The sequence below is a fragment of the Heterodontus francisci genome, chromosome 2 (genome assembly GCF_036365525.1).
Source record: "Heterodontus francisci isolate sHetFra1 chromosome 2, sHetFra1.hap1, whole genome shotgun sequence".
Classification (NCBI taxonomy): Eukaryota; Metazoa; Chordata; class Chondrichthyes; order Heterodontiformes; family Heterodontidae; genus Heterodontus; species Heterodontus francisci.
Window position 1 is genome coordinate 32,695,797 of NC_090372.1, and position 27,828 is coordinate 32,723,624.

The 27,828-nt window shown below is 41.2% G+C and overlaps 1 protein-coding gene across 7 annotated transcripts in view; it reads left to right on the top strand.

Moving 5' to 3' along the window:
- LOC137383571 (putative tyrosine carboxypeptidase MATCAP2) overlaps positions 1-27,363 on the top strand; it is a 61,648-nt gene extending 34,285 nt beyond the window's left edge. For 6 of the 7 annotated variants that reach the window (XM_068056697.1, XM_068056726.1, XM_068056750.1 and 3 more), the window contains 5 exons: positions 6,888-7,031; positions 8,273-8,405; positions 9,850-10,155; positions 19,377-19,474; positions 23,724-27,363. In XM_068056697.1, coding sequence (XP_067912798.1) covers positions 6,888-7,031; positions 8,273-8,405; positions 9,850-10,155; positions 19,377-19,474; positions 23,724-23,882 — 840 coding nt within the window. In that variant the 3' untranslated portion in view covers positions 23,883-27,363. The remainder of the gene's footprint in view (positions 1-6,887; positions 7,032-8,272; positions 8,406-9,849; positions 10,156-19,376; positions 19,475-23,723) is intronic. The other variant, XM_068056734.1, reaches the window with a different exon arrangement.
- Positions 27,364-27,828: the final 465 nt, after the last annotated feature.

A 27,828-nucleotide genomic window follows, 5' to 3' on the forward strand; every position in this document is an offset into this window, starting at 1 on the left:
TAGCAAAGCATATGGGATCTCAGTCTTCATAAATAGAGGTATTGAGTACAAAAGCAGGGAAGTTATGCTGAATCTGTATGAAGCTCTGGTTAGGCTACAACCAGAATATTGTGTTCTGTTAGGACAATGATGGGCATGTGGTCCACAAGTTGCACGTGACCCAGCTAGTCCTTGTTTTGCATCTAGAATATTGAACTTTGTATTTCAGATTTTATGCTCGCCTGTTTGCATTCTTAGTTAGTTTGTCAGTGTGTAGCCAGAGTATCAAACAATAACATGCATTTATATTGACCCTTTTAATGTAGCAAATCTCCTAAGGCAATTCCAGCATTATCAAAAAAAAATGGCATGGAGCTTTGTAAGGAGATGTAAGGATAGGTGACCAAAACCTTGGTCCCCTGCTGCATGGGAAGCACGGGGTCAGTACATTGTGGCAACAGTGACCAATTACAGCCTCCGAGAGGAGAACGTTGAGAGGAGATTTGATAGATATGTTCAAAATTATGAAGGGTCTAGACAGAGTAGAAAGCAAGAAACTGCTCCCATTGACGAAAGGTTCGAGAACCAGAGGACACCAATACAAGGCGTTATGACCTCAGAAAGATCATTAATGTGAAAAATACGAGATATGAACACCCAGACAATTTTAATGGATTACATGACAAGTTTCATGTTTTAAGACTTTAATTATAACAACTAAACTAAATGAAATCCCCAATTAACTAAATAGTACTTTGTAAGTAGCTGATACCCCAAATTACAAAGATATTTTCTTTACTTATTCAACACTTGAGAACCTTACACCACACTTATACGTTACACAGTCCTTTTTGATGACTAAATCCTTTGCGGTTAAAAGTACCAAACTCCTCCCAGTTGCAATGGGTTGGATCTTCCAGGCTTTTCCAAAATCAATATTCTCTTCGCTCCATCTCCGAGCACTTCGGACCTGGACATCTGCGGTTAGTGTGATATCTGGTGATCCCATGGGTTCTTTACCCCTCTGCAAGCTTCAACTCTCAAAACAGGTTCAAGTCTTCACAGCATTTTGCTGTTGATCTTCAGACTGCAATTACTATTAAATGCAAATTGCATGGATTCCTATCCAAAAATAACATTTTGGAATACATTATACTATGTAGCAATTTCAATAAATGTAGCATGCGTGGGAGGAACAGGTGATTGGATCTACAGTTCCCAAAGCTCAACAACTGAGGTTTTCCTTGTGCCATGCCGTGGACTGATTGCTTTGATTAGTCAATAACTCCTTTATCATTGTATCATGTGACCACTAGGATGCTAGATGGAGCTTTTTCTTGTCATTTGCCAATTCCTATGTTCAGTTATAACAATGGATATTTACCTGTATTTAAGTATGATCAGAGACAGTGCACATTCAAAGCAACTGTAATCATCACTAGATGGTGCTGTCGTTATTTCTAATAATATTCAATGACCTCATTACCTCGATGTTGTGAGAAAAACACCAAGAAATTTTAATTGAAATCGGGAGATAGAAGATCAGCAAGACAAAACTCCAATACTGCAGCAATGTAATGAACAGTGTTATTTTCCTGAATTTATATATATTTCAGAAGTCACACTTTGGTTGCAATTTGCGAGCACTTTATAGAAAGAACCTTAAACAAAAATAGAAGTGAAAGACATTCTTTTCCTGCTGTGTTTGTTTTCCTCTGACGATAAGTTAGCCTGGCTTTTCCTCAAAACGAAAAGCTAAGCAGCTGCCAATCTAGAGAAACTCCTAATTAAAAGATAATTAGCATCTAATTGTCCTCAGGGTATACCTGCAAAGAGGTACATAGAGCAAGAAGCCGAGGAAGATCAAGGTGGAGCTGGGTAGACAATGTTGCACAAAGGGATACAGCTGACTGAAGCGGACAGGCTAGTTCCGATCTGACAATAGTGGAGAGAATTAATTCAGCCCCATCGTTGCTGCTAAGCTGACAGTCAAACATTTAGTAGTATATGTCCCTTCAGACCACTTCCCTAACCTGTGACTTTATGGGAGTGGAGCAAATTTAGTATCACAGTTGTGCTGTAGATCTTGGACGTCCAGTGAGTAATGCCACAGGAGATCAGCAATGCTTATAATTTTCCTCAACATTCCTGTAAAAGAGACATTAATTTTGGGATGATAAGTAAGAGTTATTGTCCTGATCCCTTGGGGAGGGAATGTTGTGATTATATGCTGGCAGTATTTGAACAACTGTTGTGATGGAAGGTTTGATGACCACTTTCACAAAACCTATAGCTCTAAATGTTTGATGTTGGAGATTTCCTGGGTTTTTTTTCTAAAATTAATTAACAAAGCCATTTCTTACCTATACATCTTTACAGCTCGAAAGGCAACCTGTCATGAGTGACGTCAATCCTATGGTTGTTCAACTCTGGCTTCTGGTAATCTTGAATAAAGCTCCAATAGCTGCCACCCCAGGACACAAATCTCGCAAGTGCCAGAATATACCTGAGACTGCTTTTAGTTGCGCATTAGCATTTTCAGTGTTGCCAAGTGCACAGAGTCTGTTTAAAAAGTGTGAGTGCTCACCAGTTCAGGAGAATCAACAAATATAGGCAACAACAACATTGTGAGGTTCTGTCTAAGCAAGGGCGCAATGCAGTGTTGGAGATATGATACTTGAGCTTCCAGAGGTGGAGACGACCATTAATATGGTGGTTTTACTGCACTGAATAACAAAAACTGGACTTTTTCTGTTTCTTTAAAATCAATAAGTCTCTGAACTTCCACAGATAGTTCCTTTGAAAATGATAAACAATTTCATTCCTTCGCAGTAGATGCTACGGAAAGAGCATCCTGAAGGAAACTCAACCTTTAATTGTTCTTGGATATGGCCAGTGCCAGCAGGGCTGCACTGATTGCTTAATTAAAATGCCATGGTTACCTTGACAACTGAATGGTTTAAGGTTCAACAACGTAGCATGCGACTAGAGTCATGTATAGGCCAAACCAGATAGGACTGGCAGACTCACTTCACTGAAAGGACATTACAACAACCCAACAATTTCATGGTCATTTTGTTATCTCTGGTGCCAGCCCACAAATTACCAGATTTACTGAATTCAGTTTCATAATTTGGCATGTTAGGATTTGAACTAATGATCCAGTATTAGTTTGCTAGCCCAATGTTGTAATCACTACACTACCACCCCTGACTCTAGTACATATTAAGAAGTTATTACCTGTATATAAATGTTGCTCCAATCTGACACCAATCTGCATGAAACAACCCTGTTTGCTTAGGGTTCACAACATAGTGAAATGCAGACCATCATGGAATACAGAAAGTCTGTTACTGGAAAGGTTTGTTCTGCTGTATGTATCTTGTCCTGCTCACCCATCACCCCCTCCTGGCTGACTTACGCTGGGTCACTGTCCCCTAATGAATAAATAGTAAAATCCTTGAGGTCTATAAATCCCTCCACTGTTTTGCCCCCTTTTCTCTGAAATCCCCTTTGGCCCTATATTCCCATCTGCATTCCTCTGACTCCTGTTTTTGATCACCCCCTTCCCACCATTGGCAGACTTACTATTCTCTGGAACTCCCTCCCTAAATTTCCCTGCCTCTTCCCCTCTCTCCATGTTTTAAAAGCTCCTTAAGACCCATCTCTGACCAAGCTTTTGGTTATCTCCTCTAATATTGCCCTCCTTGGCTTGTTGTGTTTTCCTTGTGTCTATTTCGGAAGCAATTTGGGGCATTCCCTTACATTAAAGTTGCTATATCAATACAAATTATTGCTGTGGGTTGTTACTCATACTAGGAGAATGTCATTTGGAACTCCCTAAATAATTTCCTGCTTTTGGAAAATTGCAGCAATTGTGTCTGACAACTGAGTGCACTTAGCTTTTCACACTGAAGTAGGACGATGCTCATCAGGCCAATCTCCTTGCCCTTAGTTTAAAAGGAAAAGATCTGCACTGAGTGCTGCTTGAGTGAACATAGTGTGAAGGGAGTTTGGTGAGTGAGGGAATCTGAAGGGTTAATTTCTCTCTCAAATCTAGTTTTTGTTTACATTTAGCTATTAACTAAAATTACTGTTTTTAATTTAAGAGGCAAATTCATTTTCTTCTAGTTTTAAACAAGGATATTCAGCTCTCTGAGAGCAGCTGTAGCTAGTTAACAAGGCAGCTATCTTAAACTGCTTTCTAAGCTCGAGTAAAGCTGGCTCATTGTTTTTCAGAAAGTGTAAATTCGGGGGTTTCTGAGTGCTACTTGTCTGTACAGTCTGAAGGGTGTTTGGTGAGTGAGGGAGTTCGGTGAAGAGGGGAACTATAAATTAATTGAGTAAAATAAATGTAATTACCATGATAAAGATTCCAGAACAGGTGATGTGTCGCAGCTGCAGTATGTGGGAGCCCCTGGATGCCACAGCAATCCATGGCAACCACGTTTGCACTAATTTTCTATGCCTTGAGGAGCTTCGGCTCAGAGTAGATGAGTTGGAGGCGGAGCTGCAGACATTGCGATGCATTAGGGAGGGGGAAAGTTACCTGGACACTTTGTTCCAGAAGGCTGTCACACCCCTTAGGATAGGGTCATCTAGTTTGGTCAGGGACAGGAGGGTGTGACAGCGAGCTAGGCAGGTATGGGAGCTGTTATTTTATATTAATCTTCTAAATGTTGGGCCTTCTTCACCAGCCTTACTAATAATCACTAAAGTATTTTTTTTTTAAACTAGCTGACATAAAAATAGTGTACAGCTCACTCTCCACAGGTTGGTAAGATAATGCATTTTATGCCCGACTTAAACTCTGTAAAGTGGCACCATTATTCTTCTGATCCAACTGGATAAAATGTTGCATTTTCTTTTTACATTGTGGTGTGGTTGGGTGCAAAATGAATGTCCATTGAGGTTGTACCACAATTAACTTTCTGTGGTGAGTTTATTGGGTAACTAATGCCTGAATTCAGCAATTTCTTAGAAATAACAGAGCAGCTAAGGGTGAAATGCCATTTGCAGTGTAAATCGACTAGCAAGTTCTGCAGATTCACAACTCGTGCTGTATCTCTCAATCCCTTGTATTTACTGGCCAATTTTCACACACAGTGCAATTATTTTTCCAGGAAATTCAAGCCCAAAAGGTCAATGTGACTGTGAGGTAAAAATATTTGGTATCTTAATCATACCGAATGATGCAGGCCTCACTGATATAATAAGACAAAGGAAAGACTTGCATTTATGTAGTGCTTTTCATGACCACCTGACATCTCTGTTTTACAGCCAATCCAGTACTTTTAACTGTTGTAATGAAGGATAGTTATATAATAATTTGCCTATCAATTTATAAAAGTTGCATAAGTTGGTATTCCCTTTTAAAATCTTATTCTCCATTCCTTACATGATCTTTTTTTGTTCTACTTTCAATAATGTATTTTCAAGTTTTTTTTTTAAAGTTCCAAATACTTTTCTGTGCTCCAGGGCTGGCTGACTGACACAAGGTCAGCATCAGAAACATCCTCCTCTGGCCCCAGGCCATTCATCAGTGCCCATTCGCAATTTTTATTCAGTGACCTTCAACACCATTTTCCTGCACTATCCCCGTAACCCTTGATGTTTTGAATATGTAGAAATCTAACAACCTCAGTCTTGAACATACTCTCATGGGTTTTCTTATCTCGGGGCTTGAGTGAGATGTTTTTCATGAGTGTTGATTGGTCAGTGTGGTGACAGAGGTAACTAAAGGATGATTGTTCTATATCAGCAGACAGTGTAGAAAGAAGCTGTTGTGATTGGGGTCTGATTTCCAGAAATTGGAGTGGGGTGTGGATTGGGGGAAAGAATATCAGGATAAATCTGCTTCTTTGATATGAATCTTTCCTATTTTAAACAAACAAAAGAAAAACTTGCATTTCTATCACATCTTTCATGAACACAGGATGTCCCAACGCACTTTTTTATTTAGTTTAGACAGTCATCATGATCGGCGCTGGCTTGGAGGGCCAAATGGTCTGTTCCTGTGCTGTACTGTTCTTTGTTCTTTTGACCTAAACTGTATAAAATGCTGAAAAAGTTAAATCTCTCTATTTAAAAAAAAAAACTTGCATTTATATTAAGCATCTCATGACCACAGGACATTCCTCCAACCAATACCATCACAATTGATTGGTCATTTATCTTTTTGTTTGTGGGACCTTGCTGCAAACAATTTGACTGCTATGTTTCCCTACATTCCGACAGTGACTGCACTTCAAAAGTAATTGGCTGTGAAGCACTTTGGGACATCTTGAGGATGCGAAAGCGGCTATAAAAATGCATGTTTTTTTCATCACCACTAACTCCTTTCAGAGCCTGTCACTCCAGAATTGGCCTTTATAGCCACTCCAGGCGCTGCTTCACAAACCACTGACCACCTCCAGGCGCGTATCCATTGTCTCTCGAGATAAGGAGGCCCAAAAGAAAGAAAAAAAGAAAACCCCTTTCAGTAACTTCAAAACTTGCAAACTTGCACCTGCTTCAATTTTCTGTTCTCTATTTCAGCACTTTTTCCACCTCCAATTGAGGGAATATTGGGGTTTTTCCTGCAACTTAGCTGTGACAAGCCTGTGTCCCATAGCACTTTCAGTCTAACTCTCCGTCCTCATCTATTTTGAGTTCTTTGTTATAGGATGGTTTGAACTGTCAGCTTATTTTTTTTGAAGTTTTTGGTCAACTTTTGCTAGTTTCCCAGTTTAAAAAAAAATGTCTGAAACTATCTTAAATGCTTTCTTGCAGTTGCTCATGTTTCACTCACGGGCCACCAATAGGAATACTGACTTGAATCTTTCTTCAGATGTAGATGAAAAACAATTTCTTGCATATCCAGTTCCATTTTGACAAATGTCCTTGAAAGAATCTTCTTTCTATGATAGGCAATTAAGATAATGAAAATGGCACTGAAGAAATATGGCAGCTACGAGAAGTTTGAACAAGTGACAGGAGGAAGCCTGCTCACCAAGAGTCGCATCTGGTTCTACGTGAAGAAGTACATGGAGAGGGAAAACTGCCTTGGTGATGTAAGCTGGAGTAGAAAGACTGGAGTGCATGTTAATTTGTGTGAATGGTTTTGTTTATTTTCAGTTTAGAGTCTTTGAACTGTATAATGTGGAGGAAGGGATTGGATAGGCTGTGTTGGGTCTTGTATATGGATAGAGTCACTAACTATAACGAGTCAAATTTAACTTTGGATACACTGTTAAAAAGATGGTAGCTTTATGATTTATATACTTATAAGATGATCCATGGATATTGTTGCACAGTGTGTGAAACTCTATATTGAAACTGAAAGTAACAAATCGCAGTGATGTCAGTTCTGAGAAAAGGTCCTCAACCTGAAAAATGAACTGTTTCTCCACAGATGCTGCCAGATCTGCTGAACATTTCCAGCATTTTATGTTTTTACCTCAGTAATTATTTAGTTCTAGAATTTGTTCTCAACTAATCGAATAGGCTGAACTTTGAGCCTGATTCTGTCCTCACCCAATGCTCTCATGTAACAGTTTCAAGCAAAAGTTGGGGGAATGGGGAAGGAATCACTGATCAGGAGCAGGAACCCTGCCTGAGTTTTCTTTTCACCTGCCTACTCCTATGGTGCTAAGACCAATTGTAGCACCAACTTCCAAGATTAGCTGTCTGTTCCCATGTGAGGCATTGGATCTAGATGTGTATGGATCAATTCTTTAGTTTTAGTTTTAGAGATACAGCACTGAAACAGGCCCTTCAGCCCACCGAGTCTGTGCCAACCATCAACCACCCATTTATACTAATCCTACCCTAATCCCATATTCCTACCACATCCCCACCTGTCCCTATATTCCCCTACCACCTACCTATACTAGGGGCAATTTCTAATGGCCAATTTACCTATCAACCTGCAAGTCTTTGGCATGTGGGAGGAAACCGGAGCACCCGGAGGAAACCCACGCAGACACAGGGAGAACTTGCAAACTCCACTCAGGCAGTACCCGGAATTGAACCCGGGTCGCTGGAGCTGTGAGGCTGCGGTGCTAACCACTGCGCCACCGTGCATCTCTTTGTTCCAGTTTCCAATGAAAATGCTCCTATGAAACTCAAAATTAATGGTGAGTAAATGAAGTCCAGGAGTTCAAGGGCACTTTTCATTTGTTAGTTCTTGAAATGTTTAATTAAATTTAGGTGAAGGATTGCCACGTACTTTCAGTATGACTCTTTTCCGCTGACTGCAAGCTGTCAATGTTCCACAAGACTTCTAAGTGCGTTTCATTGTTTAACTTTGCAGATTGCTGTCCGCTTAACAGACGATCTGCTTTCCCGTGCCTCCATGACGATAGTGAATGGACGTCCGACTCTGACCATCAATGTTTCTACTGCTCGAGAGCACTGGCTAGAGGGGATGCTGAGACATGAGATAGGTGTGAGAATCTGTACTGACGTTTCGTAGCTGAGACTCTGAAACTAGGAGAGTCAGTGCTAAAGTCAATAGGTCAACAAATAAACGTGAAATGGTTACCAGCGAGTTTGTTCCAACTTTAAAATTTAAGTTAATTCAACAGGTTAGGGGTTAGTGCAATAACCAATAAGTTTCCAATGCTAATACAAAAATTCATATATATATATTCCCCTCTCAACTCTGTCTTGGTTTGTATTTGTGATAATATATCCGGAAAGTAGATTGTAGCACATATTGGGTAAGTAATTTGAAATGTACTTAAAAAGATTTCATAGATTGGACTCATCCAATGCATAAAGCTTGAGGTACTTATGCTGCAGATTGACTGAATAGTGTGGGATAGGTATGTAGGTCTAGAGTACAATACGATGACTCCTTCCTCATTCCACTTGAAGCAGTTCTGTACATTGATGATTCTATTGACCTTGTCCGATTATAACACTCAAGTGGTCATCTTTCATTTAAGGATATGGAGAGTACGTGTTGCCAACTATTGAACTGTGGGAGGGATGGTGGGCCATAAACCCAAAGACATCCTAACTGATATATACATTTTCCCAACAGAGTGTTGCTGAATAATGATTGGCATTTACTCTCTTTAACTGAGGGATATGGAGGCTGGGCTCATTTGGCAGCACTGTTGCCTCTGGGCTAAATGGTTGTGGCTTCAAGTTGCAGACCAGGGCTTGGGTCCATAATCCGAGCTGATTTTTCAATGCAGTGTTGAGTATTGTATCGTTGGGGTGCTATCATTTGAATCAGAGGTTAAATCAAGGCCTGTTTAGGGATATCCCTTTGCATTATTTGCAGAAAAGCAGGTGATGATATTGATGTCTTCAAACAAACTCAACAAAAATAAATTAGCTGGTCATTCAACTCTGCTGTTAGTGGGATTTTGCTGCAAACAAATTGGCTGCTGTATTTGTTTACATAGTGACTGCATTTCAAAATAACTGCTTATCTATGAAGTGCTTTGGGACATTTAAGACGTGATGAGGTGCAAAGTAAATGCTATTTTAAGGCCAATTTTAAATCCCCCAACAACTGCCCTGCAAAACATCATCTTTGCAGGCAAAGGACAATTGGATGAGACTGACTGGACATTCATCATGCCTTCCAGTGTCTAACCTCAGGAGGTATTGGCAGAGGTTTGCTCCCACTGACAGCAGTAAATGGAAGCCTAGGCAAACCTTGGCTTAAAAGCAGCATAAATAAGAAAGATCCAATGATGGGGAAAAGCTCCTCACTGGTTTAGTTTAATTAAAATCTACCTGCTATGATATTTGAAGAAAAGCTAACTGTGTGTTGTCTGTCCAGTGCTAGTTTCATTTGGGTCTAATGATCAGTGGATTAGTATTTTCCTTTAAAGCGAGTCTAGTGGTTTTAATATTGAATTCCTTGTGCAGGTACCCATTACCTTCGAGGCTTGAACAATAATCTACAGCCATGGTGTAACTGGAATGGTCGTAAAAAATTTGGGCTTAAACCAATCAACCCAACTGAGGAGGGACTGGCCAGTATCCACAGTGTGCTGTTCCACAAGGACCCCTTTCTCTGGAGAGCAGCTCTGCTTTACTACACAGTCTACCAGGCCAGCCACATGTCCTTTAGGGAGCTCTTCCTGGACATTGGGAAATTTGTAGAAAACCCAAACACTCGGTGGGATTACTGTGTGCGAGCCAAACGTGGTCAGACTGACACATCCCAGCCAGGTAGAAATTTTTTCTGATGAAACGGACTTCAATACATGGTTAGCGATCATATTTTTGGCATATAATCTTCAGATATTTGTTTCTGCAACTTTGAATGAATGTGAGCATATAACAGGGTTGCAGTCTTCCTTCTCTTCAGGAAATCCAAAGATGATTATTATCTAATGCAGATCATTGTATAGAAATTTCCTATTCTTTTCTCCCCCATGTACTTATCTGGCTTCCTTTTAAATGTATCATAAATTATGAAGATTATCTTCTACGAGATAGTTTCCCCAGTGGATAGCTGAACCATATAGACCAGGTAGGCCCCAAGTTTGATCCCTGGTCTGTGCTGAAGTTTGTTGATACCAGCGGGGACAGTAATATTGACAGAATTGTTCTCAATGACCCCTAAAATAGAGGAGGAATGTCAGCCAGGAGGTCCGGCTCCTGTATTGTCAAGTGACCTTTGGCGTACATTTATGAACGTCATAGAGGATAGCAACGGGATGAGCTCTGATGCTATTGGAGATTGAATAGAGTGCCAATATTTGGCACATGACCAATTGACCGAGCTATCAGCAGGTTGCCAGTGCATGTGGAACTAGATCCCAGCAAAAGTCAGTGCCTTCAGAAGTGGAGGAGGGGCGGTGGTGGAGAAAAAAATAATCAAGATCATCTTGCTCTTTGACGATGACCTCTAACTCCCTGCAAATGCTGAGGCAGCACTGTTTCAGCAGCCACTAGCTTGCCATCCATCACACACAGTCTGTGGCCGATACTCACGATTCACAGCCCTGTCCCGTCTTCCCTGGTGTCAACAGCCACACACACATAGGAAATCCAGGCAGGAACCTCAACTGAATTATTCACTTTTTAACCCCAAGAGTACCGAAAACAGTTTTAATACTCCTGCTGCTGGCACTGCCCTAGTTAAGATCAACCCAACCAAAGCCACCACAAACCCACCTACTTACAGTTTTAGCAAAGGCGGGACACGGGATGTGAGACCAATCTGCACTCAGATGGTGGATTGGTCAGTAACAGATTGTAAGGAGGCTCTGTGCCTCCATTTTTATAAGTTCTTTACTTTGAAACCTTTTTGGTAAAGGAGGCAAGAAAGGCCAGATCCATAAGGTAAGTAAGTGCCTTTACAGCACTACTTGTGGGTCAGGAGCAGCAGGAGTGTTTCTCCCCCACCCCAGCTTAAGAAGCTTACCAACTTCCAGCTCCATGATTGCTGGCACCCCACGATCTCCCTCTCCATGCATGTTTTTTCCTTCCAACCACCATCTGCCTCCTGAACATGATTGCTTTCTGCACCTGATCAGGATCTGCCCCCACCCATGATCTCTCCTTTCCTCTGCTTCACTACCTGCTCTTTGGTCCCTGGCTGTGGCCATGTGCTCTAGGCTTTCTTGCCTGACAGGCAGCCAGCTTGTCACTCGGGCTGACTGTCAGGCTGAAAACCTGTGGTTGTGGGGAGGGGGTGGGGGTGGTGGAGAAAATGTACAAGGCATTCTGCTGTTAATATCTGTAAGACTTTCAGGGAACCTGTACTTTCAGGTTTCCTGTCCAGAACTTCTCCCCTACCCCACCAGCACCCTTCCGCCACCCCTTCTCAACTCCAAAAGCACATCCTCGTAAATATTGATGCCTAGGGATCAAACTCAGGAACACTTCATATGCACAACTCAGATACCCACTGTTCATGGAGGCTGCAGGTGGGAGGCAGCCAGGAAAGCTTTGGAATAGTCAAGTCTTGAGTTAGCAGAGGCATGGATGAGAGTTTCAGTAGCAGATGAGCTGAGGCAGAGGTGGAGAATCCTGATATTACTCAGGTGGAATTAGGTAGTCTTGGTGATGAAGAGGATATGGGGATGGAAGCTTAGCTCAAGGTCAAATAGGATGCCAAGGTTGTGACTGTCTGGTTCAGTCTCGGACAGTGGCCACGGAAAGTGATGAAATCAATTGCTTGGGAAGGGAGTTTGAGGCAGGGACTGAAAATAATGGCTTCAGTCTTCCCAGTATATAATTGGAGGAAATTTCTGCTTATCCAATATTGGATGTTGGATGAGCAGGGTGACAAATCAGGCAGTGGGAGCTTAGGGTGGCGCAGTGGTTAGCACCGCAGCCTCACAGCTCCAGGGACCCGGGTTCGATTCCGGGTACTGCCTGTGTGGAGTTTGCAAGTTCTCCCTGTGTCTGCGTGGGTTTTCTCCGGGTGCTCCGGTTTCCTCCCACAAGCCAAAAAGACTTGCAGGTTGATAGGTAAATTGGCCATTATAAATTGTCACTAGTATAGGTAGGTGGTAGGGAAATATAGGGACAGTTGGGGATGTTTGGTAGGAATATGGGATTAGTGTAGGATTAGTATAAATGGGTGGTTGATGTTCGGCACAGACTCGGTGGGCCGAAGGGCCTGTTTCAGTGCTGTATCTCTAATCTAATCTAAACAAAGCCACTAAATCACAATGGGGGTTTAGCAGATATGTCCATTGACTCAATAAGAGGCCAAAACATTTTTTTAAATCACTTGCATTAGATGTAAATCAGAAGTGAAGGGACTTTAATACCAGATAAGAATAACTTCTGAAACCCGTGGACAACTGTAACATCCATACCCAGTGATCTGTGATTGGGTTTTGCAGTTTAAAGGTGCCCCTCTAGGCAAGTTTAACTGGTAAGAAATTCAAATGTAAACGTTTATATACTGTGCTATGAGAGTTTCCTGTCGAGAGCTGCACTGATGTACATGTTACATAAATGATAGAGGTTTGCAATTCAACGGCTCAACTAGAAGGACAAGAGCAGCATGGGAATACAAGTATCTTCAAGTTTCCCTCCGAGCCACACACCATCCTGACTTGGAAATGTATTGCCGTTCCTTCACTGCCGTGAGATCAAAATCTTGGAACTTTCTCCCTAACAGCACTGTATGTGTACCCACGCCAGATGGACTGCAGCAATTCAAGAAGGCAGCTTAGCACCACCTTCTCCAGGGCAATTGGGGATGGCCAACAAATGCTGGCCTTGCAAGTGATGCCCACATCCCATGAAATGAATTAATAAATAAATTTCAAAGTCGAATGGTGTGTGATTTGGAGGGGAACTTGCAGAACATGGCGTTCCCATGTGTCTGCTGCCCTTGTTCTTCTGGGCGGTAGAGGTCATGGGTTTGAACGGTGAGGAGAGTAAATGAGAAAGGGTGGGAGGAGGATCATGTGGAGGCTGAACATGACTGTTTAGGAGCAGTAGGCCCAAATGGCCTGTTTCTGTGCTGTAAATACTATGTAAAACATTGCTAAAAAGAATGAACTTGCCTTATCACACCTTTCATGACCTCAGGACTTCCCCAAGTACTTTTGAAGTGTAGTCTTTGTTGATATGTAGGAAATACGGCAGCAATTTGCGCACGCAACTCCCACAAACAGCAATGATATGACATAATGACATTGATATAATTAGGGATGGGCAATAAATGCTGGCCTTGCCAGCAACGCGCACATCTCATGAAGGAATAAAAGCATATCCTTCTATTCCTTTCTCCCTTGTGTGTTTGTGTAGCTTCCCCTTAAATGCATCCATACTGTTTGCATCAACTACTCCTTGTAGTAGCAAGTTCCATATCATGACCACTCTCTGGGTAAAGAAATGTCTATGAATCCCCTATTAGATTTATTACTGACTATTTTGTATTTATGACCCTTAGTCCTAGTCTCACTCACAAGCGGAAACATTTGATCTACAGCTCACAATCTTCCTCCTTGCACATTCGTACTTCACTTACTTCCCTTCGTCCCTCTGCTCTTACACTAGTCAGCTGTAAGTATTCACAACTTGCTAAACAGATTAGATTGTTGGTTGAGGAATAAATATTGGCTCGGACACACTGGGGAAAAAATCCCTGCTCTTCTTTGAAAAATGCTTTGGGATCTTTTAGGTCAGTGTTGTCCAATAGGATTTCAGTGATTGCTAAACTTGTGGCGATCAGTTCACCATATTTGCCACATGATAAATATATGTAATATTAATAAAACACAAATACACAATCTTTTGAAAATCGTTTTGTGGTTTTAAACCGTCAGCAATCAAGACCAATACATCCACTGCCAGAGCCAGGAGAACAGCTTCAAAAGGGTTTTGCAGTCTAACTGTTCTGCAAAGAAAGCCTGCTGTATACACACTCAAAGGGTGGTGACACTTTGTTAACTGAAGTGTTCTGTTTCTGACAGTGCTCCAGTTTATTTTAAAAAGAAAACAAATTTCAAGAGTAAACTGTCTATTTTATCAGAATTAATGTATTGGGAGACTTGAGGAGAGCAAAGAATTGACAAATTTATACATATTACCTTCTATGCTCTGACCCTTGCCTTGCTTTACACTCTGTCACCTGACATTTCCGAACACAGCATCTAGACATTTAATAGACCTTTGGCTCACAGCCAGCCTCCTGCAAACTCTCCTTTTACACCAATTGTATCCCTATTTCTTTCAATCGCTCTCTTCAATAGATCTATTAAGATGAAGGTTGAATATATTTGAATGTTGCTGCACCACCCAGCTTGCCAAAATTGCACATTTCAGCCCTCATTGGCAGCCATGCAGTGCTGTTCGTCACTCGTGCACCTCAACTGTTTTGCGAAAACTACCAGCTAAACAAAACCACGTTTTTCAGTTCAGAACAATTGGATCACTGTCCTTCTGCAGGACAGCCCTGCTTTCACAGCGTTTGACTGGTCTCTCAGATCTAAATGTATCATCATTTAGAGGCACCCAGAGAGAACAGGAACAGAGAAGGTTAATCTTTCTTGTTTTTTTGTGCAAGTGGCCCTTCAGCTTCCAGGTCACTAGAAATCCAACATTTGAACTCTATTCTGATCATCATAATCACAGTCTGACAGTCCTGTTCTTCCTTGCTCAATTAATGATGGACACCAAATAGTGGTCTAGCAAATGACACCCATAGTCATAGCCACCGCTGCAACTTTAACACAACTCCGTATTGTGTGACTCTAAAAGTGAAGAGCATCATTTTGCCACATGTCTGCGGCTGATTCACCACATATGGCAAGTGTTTTAGGTTCACCTGAGAGGGTCAACAAGCCCTCGATTTAATGCCTATTCTGAAAGATAGCATCCCTGGCAGTGCTACTGTCAGTATCCTTCATAGGAATATAGGAACAGGAGCCATTTAGCCCCTCATAGCTGATCTGTGACTTAGCTCCATACACCTACCTTTGCCCCAAATCCCTTTGGATAACAATCTACAAATATCAGATTTAAACTTTACAATTGATCTAGCATCAATTGCCCTTTGCGGAAGAGAGTTCCAAACTTCTACCAGCCTTTGTGTGTAGAAGTGTTTCCTAAATTCACTACTGAAAGATCTGGCTCTATTTCTTTAGATTATGCCCCGGAGTCCTAGACTCCCCAACCAGTGGAAATTGTTTCTCTCTATCTCCCCTATCTGTTCCCCTGAATAACTTTTTAAAAACTTCAATCAAATCACCCCTTAACCTTCTAAATCCCAGGAAAATCAGCCCTAGTTTGTGTAATTTCTCCTCTTAACCAGCCTCCAAGGGTTAAATTATCATTCTGGTAAGCCTATGCTGCATTCCCTCAAAGGCTAGTATATCCTTCCTCAGGTGTGATGCCCAGAATTACGCACAGTACTCCAGGGCTTTATATACTGTAGCATGACGCCGATCCCTTTTGTACTTTAGTGCTCTAGATATAAAGGCCAGTATTCCATTAGACCTTTTGATTATTTTCTGTGCCTAGTCATGACATTTTGATGATCTATGTCCCTGGACCTCCAAGTCTCTTTGGACTGCCATTGTTTCTAGCCTTTTCCCTTCTACAAAGTACCCTGTTGTATCTTTTTTTAGGTTCAAAGTGGATAACTTCACATTTTCCTACATTGAAATCCATTTGCCACAGGTTTGCCCATTCACTTAATCTATCAGTATCTCTTTAATTTTATGCTTCCATCTACACTGCTTACAGTCCTATCTATCTTTGTGTCATGGGCAAATTTAGAGATATAGCTTTCTATCCCATCATCGATGTCATTCATAAATATGGTGAATAGTTGAGGCCCCAACACAGATCCTTGTGGGACACAATGAGTCTCCTGCTGCCAGTTAGATTAACTGCCCATTATCCCTACTCTGTCTTCTGCTGTTTAGGGTGGAGCTCAACCTAGATTTTATGCTCAACTCTCTTGGGACTTGAACCATCAACCTGACCCAGAAGTGACCAATTGAGCCACAGCTGTTACATATAGATATATATCCTGTGTGTATTTGTGATTCTAAGTGTTGAATTATTCAGTTCATAGCAGTCTCTCCTTTGGCTTATTGGGTTGTGTGTTCATATGCCATATGCAAGTGGGGACATGAAAAAACACTGGCGGGCAAGACAAAGGAAAATCCTAAGGCATTTTATGTATATTAAGGGCAAGAAGATAACCAGGGAAAGAGTAGGGCCCATTAGGGACCAAAGTGGCAATCTGTGTATGGAGCCGGAGGACATAGGTGAGGTTTTAAATGATTACTTTTCATCTGTGTTCACTATGGAGAAGGACAATGTAGGTATAGAGATCAGGGAGGGGGGATTATGATATATTTGAACATATTAGCATTGAAAGGGAGGAAGTATTAGCTGTGTTAGCAGGCTTAAAGGTGGATAAAACCCCAAGCCCAGATGAGATGTATCCCAGGCTGTTACGTGAGGCAAGGGAGGAGATTGCAGGGGCTCTGACACAAATTTTCAAATCTGCTCTGGCCACAGGAGAGGTACCAAAGGATAAGAGGACAGCAAATGTGGTACCAATATTCAAGAAGGGTAGCAGGGATAAACCAGGTAGCTACGGGTTGGTGAGTCTAACATCAGTGATTGGGAAACTATTGGAAAACATTTGGAGGGACAGGGTTAATCTCCACTTAAAGAGGCAGGGATTAATCATGGATAGTCAGCATGGCTTTGTCAGGGGGAGATTGTGTCTAACAAACTTGATTACATTTTTCGAGGTGGTGACGAGATGTGTAGATGAGGGTTAAGCAGTTGATGTAGTCTACAGGGACTTCAGTAAGGCTTTTGATAAGGAGATTGGTTAAGAAGGTGGGATCCAGGGCAATTTGGATTCAAAATTGGCTTAGTGGAAGGAAGCAGAGGGTAATGGTCGAGGGTTGTTTTTGCAAATGGAAGCCTGTGACTAGTGGTGTACTGCAGGGATCGGTGCTGGGACCCTTGCTGTTTGTCGTGTACATTAATGATTTAGATGTGAATATAGGAGGAATGATCAGTAAGTTCGCAGATGACACAAAGATTGGTGGTGTCATAAATAGTGAGGAAGAAAGCCTTAGATTACAGGATGATACAGATGGGCTGGTAAGATGGGCGGAGCTGTGGCAAATGGAATTTAATCCTGAGAAGTGTGAGATGATGCATTTTGGGAGGACTAACAAGGCAAGGGAATATACAATGGATGGTAGGACCCTAGGAAGTACAGAGGAGGGTCAGAGGGACCTTGGTGTACTTGTCCATAGATCACTAAAGGCAGCAGCACAGGTAGATAAGGTGGTTAGGAAGGCATATGGGATACTTGCCTTTATTAGCCAAGGCATAGAATATACACCTGCGAATGAGCCCAAGACCCTCCTGGTCTATTGTCTGATCCACTCGCTATGTCACCGAGCTGACTTATCAAAAGATTGTCAGCGATATTTAATATTCCTGGATGAGTAGTGCTGAGTCCTGTTTTATCTTTGGAGCTGGTGTGTGATTCTTTCACTGTCCAGCCTGTTTGATAACTCTCGTGTTTCGTGGATACATAAAGTGTGTATTCTCTGCATTGTTCATGTGAAGATTACACAGTGAAAGTAAAGATCATGCTTACACTCATGATATCACAGTGACTGTGATTTCACAAGAATCTAAAGAAAAGCTGGCACCCACAGATGGTAGGACCCTAGGAAGTACAGAGGGACCTTGGTGTACTTGTCCATAGATCACTGAAGGCAGCAGCACAGGTAGATTAGGTGGTTAGGAAGGCATATGGGATACTTGCCTTTATTAGCCGAGACATAGAATATAAGAGCAGGGAGGTTATGATGGAGCTGTATAAAACGCTAGTTAGGCCACAGCTGGAGTACTGTGCACAGTTCTGGTCACCACACTATAGAATGGATGTCATTGCACTGGAGAGGGTGCAGAGGAGATTCACTGGGATGTTGCCTGGGCTGGAGCATTTCAGCTATGAAGAGAGACGGAAAAGGCTAGGGTTGTTTTCCTTGGAACAGAGAAGGCTGAGGGGAGATATGATTGAGGTATACAAAATTATGATGGGCATTGATAGGTTAGATAGGAAGAAACTTTTTCTCTTAGAGTAGGGATCAATAACCAGGGGACATAGATTTAAGGTAAGGTGCAGGAGGTTTAGAGGGGATTTGAGGAAGAACTTTTTCACCCAGAGGGTAGTTGGAATCTGGAACACACTGCCTGAAGAGGTGGTAGAGGCAGGAAACCTCACAACATTTAAGAAGTATTTAGATGAACACTTGAAATGCCATAGCATATAAGACTACGGGCCAAGTGCTGGAAAATGGGATTAGGTGCTTGATGGCCAGCACAGACACGATGGGCCGAAGGCCCTGTTTCTGTGCTGTATAACTCTGACTCTATGTCTCTATTCTGGGTCTTGGCATGCACTCTAAGATGGCATTTTAGTGCTGTACTGACAAAGGTGCCACATTTGGGTTGAAATATGATAGCACTATTTAAAGAAGAGCAGGGGTGTTCTCCCGATTTTCTGGATAACGTTTATCCCTCAGTTAAAGCCAGCAAAATAGATTAAACGGTCGCTCTTGCTCTCTCTCTCTCTCTCGCTCTGCTGAATTTCCCTACATTACACAGTGACTACATTTCAAAAGTACTTCATTGGCTGTAAAGTTGTTTGGGACATCCTGGGGTCATGAAAAGTGTTCTTCCAATTATCTGTGAAACCGTCTTTCTCTGTAACTGAAACTTCTCTCTCTTGCTCTTTGCCTTCTCTCATTCTTTTGCTTTTTTCTTTCCCCCTTCATCTCTCGTTTCTTGTATTTCCTCTCGCTTCTCCCCCAACTCCTCTCTCTCCTTATTCTCTTCCCTCCCCAGCCCCAGCTTGATGTAAGTATACAATATGAAAATTAATCTTGATGGAGAAATGATTTAGTAAACATATCTGATTTATTTAGGTTGTTTTAGCAAAGACCAAGTCTATCTGGATGGCATCCTTAAAATTCTGAGACACAGAGATAACATTGATTTCCAGCTCTTAACAGCATTGGGGAAGGTCAGTTGAATTGACGGCTCGATTTTCCTTTTGTGCTGCTCACATGAGCATTGACAATACTTTCTGCAAATTCTCAGTTATTATAGATGTAACTTGTGAATAGGTCAACTAATTAATAGAAACTTATGCAGGCAAGGCCACCCTAGCACCCGGCAGATGTCCCATGAGTTTTGACCTCTTTTTTTAGCTCTCCCTTTGCCGAGCTCAGATTCACAAAATAGCAGCAAGCTCCGAAATATAAATCAGGACTGTAAAATTAACAGCCTCCAAATCCATCTGCTCTGGATTGGTTTTAAGTTGCCTTGGTTAGAACTGAGAGACAGTGTAAAAGTGCCAGACTCTCTAACAGTAAGTTTAATTTTCTAACTTGACCTTCAAAAGAAAACTGAAGGTATTAAACTACTAAAGACTAGTGTAATGAACATAAGTAACAATTTTAGATTTTATTCAGACACTTAGTTTAGTGGCATGTAAAGCATTTTTGTTAATTCTTGATCACAATGGTCCACAAGCGTGCAATGGGAAACTGATAGAAGTTGCCGTATTCCACTATTTGACCCAGTCATCTGTCCAAGCATCAAATTTTGGAATGAGCATTTCTGGCAGATGCAGAAAAAAGAACAAGATGCCCAAATTGGAAAGCTTGTAAATATATAAAGCTGTCTGTGTAACTGGCTGTGAATGCCCTCAATGAAACCATTTTGAGCAAACCCGATCCAGTTCCTATGGGTTATAGAGCCACAACACAACATGGTATGTAATTAGCAGTCTCACTTGGAGAGGCCCCAAGATAACTGAATGGGAAAATGTTACCCTGGTCAGTCAAAATGGCCTCAAATTGTGCCTAAGGTACATTAAGAGTAGAAGAAACTTTATTCTATACACCTGGAAGTACTTCATTCTGATACTTGGTGCCCAACATGGAAGGTTTTTCATCCGCCAGAATTCACCACAGGAAAAAGATTGGTTATATTATGTTTAGCAACACCAGAATACTTAATAAATAACTATTTGGCTCTATCTTGTTTTATGAAACGTGTCAAAGAACTCGAGGTGCACTTGTGTTTATGTCCATTTTAACTCTGCAAATTGGCATATGTGCCTGAATGAACTTATAGTTCCATACTCATAGAACATGAGAATATATGGGATGAGTAAAGGCTGTTCAGGCCCAGTCTCACTCCTTTCAAACAGCATGTACTCTTTGGACTTTATCCAGTCCATTTTCTTCAATAGGAATATAACAAGTACAGGACCAGGAAAGACTGCCATCCATCCCATTAACAAGTCCCCCTGCCTTCCAATCACCCACTGCCTCAAATATCTATCCACTTCTCCTTTAAATTTCTCCACACGATCTGCTTCCACTGTCTCTTTGGACAGTCTGATCCACACGTGCACCACCCTCTCTGTAGTTAAATCTAAGCTATCTTGGCACCATCCTTCATTTAAATTTGAACCTGCATCCCCAGGTTCTGGAGTTTGTGGAAGTCGCCCATGGAAAGGTCCTGCAAAGTTCTTGCCTCTGTCCTGAAAAGCTTCAGGGACATTCTTAAAATTTAAGGGAAGATTTTCTGGGTCAACAGTGAATTAGAGATAGGGAGGTGCGAGACCATGGAGCAGTTTGTAAAATAAAAAAGGATGAGAATTTTAAATCCGAGCAAATGTTGGTCAGCGAGCACCTGGCTGATGGGTAAAGGGGACTTTGTGCAAGTTATCGCATAGGCAGCTGAGTTTTGGATGACTTCAAGTTTACAGATGGTAGAATATGAGAGGCTGGCCAGGAGTGGGTTAGAATGGTCAAGTCTAGGGGTAGCAAAGGCATGGATGAGGGTATCGGGAGTAGATGTAAAAGAGGTGGAAATGGGCAGTCTTGGTGGGGATATGTGGTTGAAGTTTATTTCTGGGTCAGCTATGACATCGAGGTAGTGAACAGTTTGGTTCAGCCTCAGACAGTTGTCAGTGAGAGGGATGAACTTGGTAGCTAAGGAATGGACTATGTAGTGGGCTCTGAAGATGATGGCTTCGGTCCTCCCAATATTTAATTGGAGGAAATTTCTGCTGATCCAGTGCTAGATGTTTGACAAGCAGTCTTATAATTTGGTGACAGTGGAGAAGTTGAGAGAGGTGGGGGTGAAGTAGAGCTGGGTGTCATCAGCATACATGTGAAAACTAAGACTGCGTTTTCAAGTGATGTTGCTGAGGGGTAACATGCAGACAAGAGATAGGAAGGAGCCAAGGTTAAATCCTTGGCGGTCATCAGAGGTGACAATGCAAAAGCGGGAAGGGAAGCCATTGCAGGTGATACTCTGGTTATGATTATATAGATAAGAATGGAATCAGGCGAGTGCTGTCCCACCAGCTGGACAATGGTGGAGTGACGTTGGAGGAGGATGGTGTCATTCACATCCAGAAGGATGGGAAGGGATAGTTTACCCTTATAGTCACATAACATGTCATTTGTGACTTTGAGAGCCATTTTGGTACTATTGCAGGGGCAGAAACTTGATTGGAGGGATTCAAACATGGAGTTCTGGGAAAGATGGGTACAAATTTGGGAGGAAACAACACATTCAAGAAGTTTGGAGAGAAAAGGGAGGTTGGAGATGGGGCAGTAGTTTGTAAGGATGGTGGGGTCAAGGCTTGGCTCCTTGAGAGGGGTGATGATGGCAGCTTTTTCTTTAGAGATACAGCACTGAAACAGGTCCTTTGGCCCACCAAGTCTGTGCTGACCAACAACCACCCATTTATACTAACTGTACAGTAATCCCATATTTCCTATCACCTACCTGCACTAGGGGCAATTTACAACAGCCAATTTACCTATCACCTGCAAGTCTTTGGCTGTGGGAGGAAACTGGAGCACCCGGCGAAAACCCACGCGGTCACAGGGAGAACTTGCAAACTCTGCACAGGCAGTACCCAGAATCGAACCCGGGTCCCTGAAGCTGTGAGGCTGCGGTGCTAACCACTGTGCCACTGTGCCACTTTGAAGGAGAGAGGGACAGTACTTGGAGAGAGAACCATTAACAATATCAGCTAACATGGGGAGCAAGAAGGGAAGTTGAGTGGCCAGCAGTTTAGTGGGAATAGGATCGATGGAGCAGGAGGTGTGTCTCAAGGACAAAGTGAGTTCTGCGAGGGCATGAAGGGAGATGGGAGAGAATGTAAAGTTGAGAGTTCAGACCTAGGACAGAGGCAAATTTAGAGCATGTTTGGCCTGGTGGATTAGGGGAAAGGGTGGGATGTGGTGGAGGCAACTAATGGATTTTTTCAACCTTGGGGACAAAGAAGTGCATTAGCTCCTCACACTTATTGTTGGAGGTGAGGGTGGAAGAGAAAGGGGAGACGAGTTTAAGAAGACAGTTTGCAATTGAGAAAAGAAGCCAGGCGTTATCTTGCATTCCAGTCTGATCCTCAAATGTTAAGCAACTTCAAGTGTGTCCCTCAACCTAAGGGAGCGAACATGAGGATTGTTCTGGGGAAATGACAAGGCTGAGGGAGAGTAATGGTTTTAGTACGGAATATGGCATGAAAGCTGGAGGTGAGGATGCAGTTAAGCAAATCAGTAGCAGAAATGTTGTGGTGAACAAAGGGCCAAAGGCTAGACAGTTGTAATTTTGAAAGTGCAATTTGAAGTGAATTGGGGGATATTTTTCCCAGGGGTATGCAGAGAAGGAAGTAGGCTTGGGATGTGGAAGAGAGAAAGGGTGGCGAGTGGGGAAAAAAAGGAAGTGATCAGAGATGGCCTTATGTGTGATTGTTACAATGGGAGTAGTAAGACCATGTGAGATTGTGAATATGTGTTGGGAGTTTACATGGAAGGAAAGATTAAGGGAGCATAAGAAGGCAGTGAACTCAGGAGAGAGAGCATGATGAGTTGAGGTGGAGGTTGAATTCACCAAGGATGCAAAGTCGCTAGGTGCAGAGGTGAAGGGAGGAAAACAGTGAATTTCAGACATTTGGCATTCCATTCCAATTATCTTGTAATTAAGCTGCTCTTAAAATGAATCTCCGAACTGATTTTTCTATCTGGATAATGGCTTATTTCTTTGTACTGAATTAGGTCTAGGTTGAACTAAATTAAAAAATTAAGATTGACCACATTTGTGACTGGCAATATAACACAAAGCCTTATCTTGGAGTATTCATTTGATAGAACCCTTGAACCCATGAGGAAAAAAATTAATGCATACCACCAATATTAAAAGTAAAGATGAATTGTGTTTCCATTCTCACTTTCTTTCAGGTATCTTATGAAGATATAGACCGGCTAAAGGTTGTTGCCATATTGCAGAATGCACAAATACCTCACTTCATGCAGGATCAGGCTCGGTATCTGGAGCAATTGGACAGGATCATGGAAGTGAATGGATTGACATACTGTGAACTCCAGGTTTTGGTTTGAGAGGAATTGGGGTCTCTAGATTGACCCAGTTACTGGGATTTCCAAGCTATTGCTACATGTAAAGAAGCAAAACTACTATTATCATTCCGAGTTGGTAACATGTTTAACAGGCAATTTGTATTTGGCTATGTCTACTGATTGTAGTTGATACGTCGCTTCAAGGATGCAGGTAATTTTGAATTGAGAATTGAAGTACTAAGTATGGCAGATTACATAAATGTATTTTATGTTTATGGAATTGAAATGAAAACTGAATACTTTTTTAAAAAACAGAAAAACAAAACAAAACTTGAAAAAGAATTGCCTGAAAAACATTTTATTCATGCAGCAAAAAAATGTAAGAGTAAAGTGCAATGCGTGAAGGATTCTAACTGAAGTAACAGAGCAAAACAATAATTAGAGCTGTGATTGTCAGCATGGTATTAAGTGTGCCTGAATATTTATAGCATTACTTAACTGTATAGCACTTCACCTCTGGCTGTGATATGATGGATGCATCAACTTACCTTCATGAGGGCCCATTCTCCTACGGGAGTGATAAATTCAGCAGCCTGCGCTAATTATAAATATTACACAGAATTTCTGCTCGAGAAATTAATGGAGAAAAATTGCAACAAAAATTCTGTGTTAAAATTGTCATGTTAATAATACCTGTATACTTGTGTCATTTCACATTGTTTAATCATGTAAAGCCCTGGAATTGTTAAAAATGTAATTGTCAGTTTCCTTCAATTGTTATCCAAATTGATGTCTCTACGAGTCATACTCTGGCCTTCAGGAAGAACTGGCAACCAGGACACTGAACAAGAGTATTGCTAACGTTGCCTTCATTTCTCGCCATTGCATTGAATGTACAACACAAAAACAGGTCATTCGGCACAACTGATCCACGTTGGTGTTTATGCTCCATTCGAGCCTCCTCCCAGCCTTCTAGCCCTCTCGGCATTCTCTTCTATTCCTTTCTGCATGTATTTATCTAGCTTGCCCCTAAACGCATTTACACTATTCATCTCGACTACTCATTGTGGAAAGGAATTCTACATTCTAACCATTCTCTGGGTAAAGAGGTTTCTCCTGAATTCCATATTGGATTCATTAGTAACTGTCTTATATTTATGGCCCCTAGTTTAGGTCCCCCAAACCCCTTCCAATAAGTGGAAACATTGTTTCTACATCTAATGGCCAATTGGTGGAAAATTGAGCCTTAAAGAAGCTGAAGCACATTAGGACACCACTTTTCAGGAGCAGCAATGGCTGACTTAAGGACCTATTTTTTTGGGCGGGGTGGGGGAGGAAGAGGAGTAATAAAAGAGAAAATATTTGACATTCTGGATTTTCAATATGGTCTGCAACTCCAAACAATAAATGGCTGAATTTCACACTTCATGCTCATTATTTACTGTGCACCTGAGCACAAATAAACATCAATATGTAATGAAATTGCAGCTGCTTTTCTGGGCTGGACTGTGCATTATTTAAAGAATAAATGAATGCCAGTGCTACAGTGTTGTAATGAGAAATGGTTGTGTATGATGTGGAGTTCCTGGCCTCTTTGCCCAGTCAGTCCAGCAAAATATGACTGTGGATCCCACCCTTTCTAAATAAAACCAACCACAACTGGCATTCCAATAGTATAGGTTCACTGAATGCTGAAAACACAGTCCTGATATCTTGGACAAGAAGAGGTTTCATATCAAATCCCTAACCTCACACTTGGCAAGGAATGCAGACAATCCCAGGAAGAGAAGTTATTCATCAACCAATCAAAGTAGGCCTTGACTTTCTCTGACCCTACTTCTACCAATACTATCTGGGTATCTGACCAGGCTGGCTTGACAAGATAACCAGATCTAAACTTAGCTGTAAGTCAAGCTTTTGTCCTTAGTAGAACTTCTAAGATTTATTCTTTTGGCACACAGGAAGAATTGTATTTTTTCTATCAGTTAAACACGTATATTTTGAGAATTCTTTCCAGAAGACATTGCCCTTTATACTTGACATACATGGATCTAAGGCCATATCAAATCGCTCATTCTATTCAAGATGCAATAGATTTTGTTACAGATTTAGGTAAGTATGGCTCATACCTTCTCACACCACTGCAGCTTACGCAGAACCAATGGATAGGTTTATCAATGTTTTGGATTCAGATTCTGCTTAATGACTTCCATCCTTTGGGGTACTTATTCTTTCCCCTGCCCCCACCACCACCACCACCACTGTGATTCCTGTGGGTCTGGGGAGAAAAAGAGCATCCACATACTTTGGAAAATTATTTTTCAGCAAAGAGTCCTCAATCCATTTGATGTCCTCTTTTTTACCTCCCCACTCCTCCTCACCATTTATGTAATCATTTAGGTTAGTAGTGATTGGTTTATTGGACAGATCTGTCTTGGCTCTTTTGGAACACCAGTGTCCATCTTTCTCACTTCCCCATGGTTTAGTATTCCCATTATGTATCTTTGTATTTTTTTTGATCTTCTGAATGGAAACATCAATTCAACTCAAAATTATGTTGGCTCTAACTTTCATAGGTTTACTGTTTAGTTAACATTGCTGGTTTGAAGAACATTTCATTTGTTCATTGTTAAAAGTTTTTTTTTCTACTTGGTAGTCAACAAGGTTCTCATTGCTGGGAAATGCTGCATTAGATACTGTTTGTTTTTAAAATACCCCAGACACAGGCCTTCCGGATGTTGGTCTAACTCTGGTAATCATTCTTTGTAAACTGGAGAATGGATGCATTTTGTTTACCTGTGTTTAAACCATATATGTTGAAAACTCCAACTAAATGTATTATCCACATGATATTGGACAGCCTCGAGGAATGAACTCTGGATATTCATAAGAAGTTATTGGTAAACAATTTCCTGAGGAGTGTTTCATTTTTCATTCATACTGCTACAATGTTAGCAGTTCCACAAACATTGGTGTTACTGTGGACGTGTGTGATAAATTTTAAATTAAATATTCTGTAACTAGCAGAACTAATGAATGGTTAACTCTAAATGTCAGGACTTGGTGTGCATCTGTTGATGGGTCCAGATGATGTCACATGCATCATTATGGTGGTAGATTCACAAAAGATGGTGCATGCGATTTGTTTGATAAATTCTGTCAGCTGTGTGCTTGGTTTTGTATTTGTGATGGAGCCAATGTATGTTCAGTCTGATCTGTGAATATTGAGCCTTTTCAGCCACCATTTCAGTCACCAAGTACAAAGTGTACCAGTGGAAAAAAAATAAATTATGTCTATGTAAAGTGCTGCAATGTGATATTTTCCTGTTTCAGTGAAATGGTGAACTCAATTCACTGGGTAACTATAATAGGTTGAATAAATTAATGTTAGCTACAGTTAACAGTATCAGTTCGATTAAAGAACTGTTTTGTGATATAATCAAATTGTGTTCAAAGCACAAGTTAACAACAGATTAGTGCTTCGTACCAAGCAATAGTTCATCTGCCCATCTGGGAGAAGTAAAACAAGTAGTAATTTATTTTTAAAATGTGATTGTGAATAAAAAGTAAAACTTTTTAACTCAACAAAATGAGACATTTAACAGAATCCCTCTTATTTAATGGTAATGTTGCCATTTGCATTAATTGCTTTTGATGTAAAATACATTTGATATACTTATGATAAGCACACATTCTCTCCAATGTATTAATCACTATAACCTCTTGGACTTTTTTGTTTCAAAAGTCATTCCATGCCCTTTCTCTTGGTTGCAGCTTGGCAGTATGAACATTGGTCCAGTGTGTAGTGGTGATGACAGTATCAACTTAATTAGCTGGCTGGTAATATTCAACAGAAAACTAAAGGTTCAATGACATGCAAAGTAAAATTGGCTGAGTGTTATTAGATTTAAATATTTGAGGAAAAGGTTCCAGAAAGTATGCCATAATTGTATTTTGCTGCTCCGCTTCTGAACTGAACGTAATCCAT